At 42.6% G+C, this 6751-nt stretch overlaps 1 protein-coding gene across 1 annotated transcript; it reads right to left on the bottom strand.

Moving 5' to 3' along the window:
* Nucleotides 1-789: 789 nt before the first annotated feature.
* LOC111140105 (3-hydroxy-3-methylglutaryl-coenzyme A reductase-like) lies at nt 790-3642 on the bottom strand. The gene is given in 1 exon segment (XM_022492482.1): nt 790-3642. A coding segment is annotated over 1 exon segment (2667 nt). The 5' UTR covers nt 3625-3642; the 3' UTR covers nt 790-957.
* Between the last annotated feature and the right edge of the window lie 3109 nt (nt 3643-6751).

The following is a 6751-nucleotide window of genomic DNA, read 5'->3' as shown; positions in this document are numbered from 1 at the left end:
AAGTAATTAAAGTTGGCTTAGAGAAATGGTATTTTTCTTTCCAACCTGTTTTCCACCCTCTGAGTTCTGAGAGGTCACAGACTTACAAGTTCTTGATGAAGAGAGTCACCTTTGTCTAAGCAACATAAAGAGCTCTTGTATCTTTAACAAAGAATGCAAAACTCTGTTCCTTAAAGCCTTATGCTAGAAGATGCGTTCTAGCCATCTAGACAAACATTTATACTTAGACAAAAGGCCTCTCTGAACAAATAGCCTGCAGAGATTAATGCAGTGATTTGTTTTCTTGATAGAATGATTTAGCACTGCTTAGCACATAATTCAGTAGTTTGGGAATAAGAGTAATTCTTCCCTTGAAGAAAGGAGGTCCCCTTCTGAAGAATCACAATGGCTACCCCAAAGAGAAATCAAAATAGACCAGCACCAAATGAAGTATTAGTTCACACAAAAAAAAAAAAAAAACTTCGCTCTTATCTCTTGAAGTCCTACAACCCAGACTTAATAAATTAACTATGAAATCAGTTTGTCAGCTACAGTATAATTTAAAAATCCATTTTCAACCAGAGGGGAAGGGAAGATGGAGAGGAGGGTCAATCTCACACTGATCATCACGAACTCCATGGATTTCATCAAAAGAAAACACTTTTTTCCAGCTTGTATTCTCTTTCAGAAGTGAGCTGTAGATTACCATCTGTGATGCTTTAAAGTATGGTATTCTTGTTGAGATCCTTCCAGAGAGCACAGCATGTAAAGTATTACACTATTTTTAGATCTGAGAAATCTGCATGGAAAGAAGGATCTCAGACCTTTCTGAAACAGCCAAACACCAAGCAGTCGTTGTCTCACAGATCATGTTCTTCATCCTCAACATACCACCGCACTGAGCTTTTTAATTCACAGATTTTGTGTTAGTCCTTTAAAACCCAATGCCCATGTTTCAGTTCAGAGCAGTCAGGCTATTCAAGCAGCCTTCTTAGTGCAAGTTCCTTGGAGGCCTTGTAAATTTATCTTTGACCTGTTGTGAATCATGTGACTTTTGACAAGATGTCCAGCTGCCAATGCGGCCATCAGTAACAGTTCCCCAGCCATTACTGTACCGCACACGATCCTGGCAAGCTGCCGGGCATTCTCCCCAGGATTGTCTTTGCATGCTCCTTGGACACCTAGCATCTGCAAACAGGCTTGCTGAGGGAGCAGGTTGGTCCCACCACCCACAGTCCCGATCTCTATAGATGGCATGGTGCAACTGATGTACAAATCTTCGTTTGTGGGACCACTTGCTTCCATTAAAGTAATACAGTTTGAACTACCAACATTTTGTGCTGCATCCTGTCCACAGGCAATGTAGATGGCAGTTACAATGTTCGCCGCGTGGGCATTGTAGCCTCCAATGCTCCCGGCCATGGCAGAGCCCACCAGGTTCTTATTAATGTTGACCTCAATCATAGCTTCTGTAGTAGTCTTTAATACTTCTCTGACAACCTTGGCTGGAATGACAGCTTCACAAACCACAGACTTTCCTCTTCCCTCTATTCAATTTATAGCAGCAGGTTTCTTGTCAGTACAGTAGTTAACGCTAACTGCTAGAATCTGCATTTCAGGGAAATACTCATGAAGTTTTGAAAGTGCCTTCTCTGTGCCCTTTGAAATCATGTTCATCCCCATGGCATCACCTGACCTGGACTGGAAACGAATATAAAGATTGCGACCAGCCATAGTCATTTGAAGTTTCTGTAGACGTGCAAACCTGCTGGTGCTATCAAAAGCCTCCTTTATCACTGTGAATCCTTCAGGTGTCTCAAGCCAGGCCTTCACTTCCGCAGAGTCACAAGCACGGGGAAGACGCACCACGGGGCCTCGAGTCATCCCATCTGCGAGGATTCGACTGCTGGCACCTCCACCAAGACCTATTGCTCTGCAGCCTCTATTAGTACTGGCCACAAGACACCCTTCTGTTGTTGCCATTGGAACCTGAAATTCCTTTCCATCCAAGCACAGAGGTCCTGCCACTCCAACAGGGATGGGCATATATCCAATAACATTCTCACAACAGCCTCCCATCACCAAGGAGTAATTATAGTCCCTATATGGTAGATACTGGAGAGAAGAAGGCTCTGGAAGTTTTCGGGAAAGTAACTGTCGGCGAATGGATACACCTCATTCATGAGTTTCCATCAGAGTTTCCAATTTGTAAGCTGGGATATGCTTAGCATTGACTAATTGGATGATCTCAGCATCGCTAAGGAATTTTGCACCTTTCTCTGCATTCCCAAGTATCTGTAGACATTCTTCATTAGGCCGAGGCTCCATGGGGAGTTCAATTTCAGGTTCCTGTGTCTCTAGTTCCAGCGAAGTATCAAGTAAGGAGGAGTTACCAACCACAAAAGTAGCTCTGTTTGGAGTGTCAGTTTCTGCCACTAAGGGTTTTATGACCTCAACTTTTCTTTCTCTGTTTATTCTTGTCTCCTCCTCAGCTGTATGGACTTTCTGGCTATTTCTGACCAGTATAGGTTCACGTCTACAACAATCATCTGGGACTTTTTTGGGAGTCACTACAGGAGATGTGATAGGGTTTTTTAATGAGAGTGTAGATTCTGTCTCAGCTTGTTCAAAGAAGGTGTACTTGACAGCCAGAAGGACAGCTAAACTTAGGGTAATAACTTGTTCAATATCCATGCTGATCATTTTAGAGAGATAAAACTGCCAGAGGGAAACACTTGGTTCAATTCTCTTGGACACATTTTCATCCAATCCTAAAGAAACCTTAGAATTTTCTGCCGTACTGTTTTGAGGAGAAGGATCAGCTATCCAGCGACTATGGGCGTGAACAAGAACCAAGCCTAGAGACATAATCATCTTAACTCTCTGAATAACAGGATTTGGTTTATTTTCTTCCTCTTCTAAAACTCGAGCAAAATGGCTCAGTTGCCAAATTGGACGACCGTCCCGGCTTTCCCGAGAAAGCTCTAAAACCAAGGAAACGCAAGCTGGGAAAAAAGTCATGAACACAAAGTAGTTGGCAAGAACTGACATGCAGCCGAAGCAGCACATAATTTCAAGTTGACGAACCCCTGACATGGTACCAACTCCAATCACTAGACATTCTACAAGAGCATCAAGGGTGAACGTGGGACCTAAAATTGCCATTCCACGAGCGATGTTTTCCCGCACTTCATCTTGTGAGTTGGAACTGAGGGCAAACTTTGCTAGAGCACTTGTTCTAGAAAGGTCAATCAAAAGTAGGAAAAAGGGCAAAGCTTCATTCAAGCCTGTCAATTCTTTATCTAAGAAATGAATGACAACTGTACTGAATACAAAACTTGAGAAAATTGTCAAGAGGCCAGCAATACCCAAAATATATTTTGATCCAAGCTGACGTAAATTCTGGAACTGGAAGTAAATATACAGGATTGCTATGCATCGTGTTATTGTCAGAATTATAATGTCACTGCTTAACACATCCTCTTCAAATTTTGGACACTCATAATTCCAACCACAGATCTTATCATTACCAGTAAACATGTTCATGGACATCATACAGATGGTCAGTGTCACCGTCCCCACTATGACTTCCCAGGGATGGGAGGCCACAAAAAGGCCGTGCATTCGGAAAAGTCTTGACAACATTGTAGCTACAGAATTCTTGGATCCTCCCGATCTCACTAGAGGCCACCGAACCTGGGCGCCGACGCTCCGCCTGTCTCCAGTCAACGGAGACGCCTACAATGGTATTTCTATATCTATCCATCATTTTCATATATTCTCTACTCAATTTTAGTTAATGTCTAAATCTGTACTCTCATTCCATCAATTTTTTTTAAATTTTTTTATTTATTTGACAGACAGATCACAAGTAGGCAGGGAGGCAGGCAGAGAGAGACAGGAGGAGGAGGCAGGCTCCCTGCTGAGCAGAGAACCCGATGCGGGACTCGATCCCAGGACCCTGAGATCATGACCTGAGCCGAAGGCAGAGGCTTTAACCACTGAGCCACCCAGGCGCCCCTCCATCAATTTTTTTTTTTGTGTGTGTGAATTCTTTAGATTGAGTTCCTTTGTTTCTTGGTCAAATAAATAATTTGAATTTTTTGTTTAATCGTCAGTTAAAAGGGATTTTAACTCTCCCCAGTGCAGGTTTCCTGTCTTTGTAAGAAAAATTTTAAAATACCCATCTGCCATATTAATTGCTGATTTTATCTGAAATGCAACCCAGATTTGAATTTCTCATTGAAATGAGAATTGGTTGAACAAGCATTTTTTTCATTATTTCATTTCATTTTTCATTCAATTTTTTCATTTCATTTCATTTTCCATTTGCATGCGGTCTGCTTTTTTGATTCATCCATTTGTTGTTCTGCTCTATTTCTCCTGTAGCTGACATAGGATGTGGCCTCTTACAATTCCACTTGGGAAATAATAAGGGCTTCCCGTGGCCCTGGGGGAACATGGCAAAGTACCCAAAGCCTCCCTAGGACAGAGATGTGACAATGTAGATCCATGATCTGGACCACAGAGTGGTATTTCTATTCACTGGGGCGGGAACTGCAGATCTGTGTGGTCTAAAGCTGCTTAGGTGAGAAAGGGCATCCAGCCTAATCAGAAAGGGCATCTAATCTAAAACCTCATTTCCCAAAGAAAAGAAGGAGTTAAATCAATGGAACTAAGTCAGGAGGAGGAATTGAATGTGTATTAGTCAGCATTCTCCAGAGAAATAACTGACCATCTATACCTACATCTCCATGAAATCTCTCTCCAGAGAGAGATTTATTAGAAACTGGCTCACACAGTTATGACCAAGCAGGAGAAGACCAATGTCGCAGCTCAGAGACAGTGGGTTAGAAAGAGGGGCATCTCCCTTACTCAGCCTTTTTGTTCTGGTTCAACCAGTTGGATGAGGCCCAGCAGCATTGGGGTGGCAATCTGTTTTACTGAGTAACCGATTCAAATGTTAGTCTCATCCAGAAACACTCTCATAGGCACAGAGCAACGTTTCACCCAATTGCGCACCTTTGGTGTCCAGTGGTCCAGTGAAGCCAACACAAAAAATGAACCATCACAGCATATTTCACAAGAGTGAATGAAGCTTCTGGGTCATGGGGAATTGATACCAAATGAGGTCACGGAGGCAGAAAAGAGATATTCCGGGGCGCCTGGGTGGCTCAGTGGGTTAAAGCCTCTGTCTTCGGCTCAGGTCATGATCCCAGGGTCCTGGGATAGAGCCCCGCATCGGACTCTCTGCTCAGCGGGGAGCCTGCTTCCTCCTCTCTCTCTGCCTGTCTCTCTACCTACTTGTGATCTCTATCTGTCAAATGAATAAATAAAAAAAATCTTTAAAAAAAAAAAAGAAAAGAAAAGAGATATTCCCATCTAGGAGGCTGTGCAAGTGCATTTGAGGACTTTTAAAGTGTTTTGAAATTTCATGGAGTTTTATCCACATTTTCCATGTTTTAATCCTTGTGGCATTGTTGATAATACCTTCAAATCCGGCTTCTAGGGGTGCCTGGGTGGCTCAGTGGGTTAAAGCCTCTGCCTTCAGCTCGGGTCATGATCCCAGGATCCTGGGATTGAGCCCCACATTGGGCTCTCTGCTCAGCAGGGAGCCTGCTTCCCCCCTCTCTCTCTGCCTGCCTCTCTGCCTACTTGTGATCTCTGTCAAGTAAATAAATAAAATCTTAAAAAAAAAAATCCGGCTTCTAGTTATTTAAATCCTCTGTATCTGCTTAGCCCTCTAGCTGAGTTTATAATTTTAGTTATTTCATTTGTCAATTCTAGAAGTTTAACTGCACATTTTTTATAATCTTTCATCTTGATGTAAATACGTTCTTTTGAAAATATACAGATTTTGTCATTTGCAGTATGTGGTCTTTGCAAGCTTTTCTTCTCCTTCTCCCTCCCCTCCCCTCTCACTCCCCTCCCTCCCCTCTGTCCCCTTCTCCTTCCCCACTTTCTTCTTTGGTTCACATTCTTCACGTGTTGTATGGGTTTTGATTATTTCCTGAAACTTTTTTCAATAGGAATATATTAATGCCTGGTTTTAAAGCACATTCCTGTAGAATAAATTTTATAGGTATTCCTCTAGGTACCTCCAATTCAAGTAGATGTAAACTCACATTTTGGCTTAGTTTTCTCAGTCCACACAGGCAATGTGAATGTCAGCCTCTAAAAATTAATAAAGGGAATTCGTATATAAAATGAATGGAAATTAATATTATAAAGGCCTAATTGTTCATGTTAAAAATAACCATGTTTTGGGAGAGGAGTGGTTTCCCAGTGCATTTAAGGGGTTGACCTTAAGCATCCCATCTTGCAACCTGGAGATCTTGTCTACTGCAAAAGAACTCCAGAAAAAATCTCTTCAAGCTGTTTGGAAAGGCCCATATCAGGTCTTGCTAACCAACCCAATGCTGCTAAACTCCAGGGAATAGGCTCTTGGATTCACGTGGCACATTTGAGGAAATCTCCAGATTCTGTGGGACCTGCACACCATGCGGTGACCTAAAAGTACAGATTTCCCAGCACTGAAGTGGATGGCATCTCAAGAGACAGCTTTGCCACGATGCCTGGACGAGACCCATGTACCTTTTCTCACCCTTGCTTCCTCTTTCTTTCATGGAAAGACAGTCCCCCAATCCCACATTTACCAAACCCTTGCAGAAGGGGGCAGCATTTTTGTTGTTGTTGTTATGATATTTCAGAACCAGCCTCCTCATAATCCCATGACAAATTGATCTTTTCCCTCGTTTTTGCTGGAGGGCAG

Source organism: Enhydra lutris, unplaced genomic scaffold (assembly GCF_002288905.1).
Source record: "Enhydra lutris kenyoni isolate GAN:26980312 unplaced genomic scaffold, ASM228890v2 scaffoldscaffold167, whole genome shotgun sequence".
Lineage (NCBI taxonomy): Eukaryota > Metazoa > Chordata > Mammalia > Carnivora > Mustelidae > Enhydra > Enhydra lutris.
The sequence above is the reverse complement of the archived record's forward strand: the minus strand, read 5'-3'. Positions and strand labels throughout refer to the sequence as shown.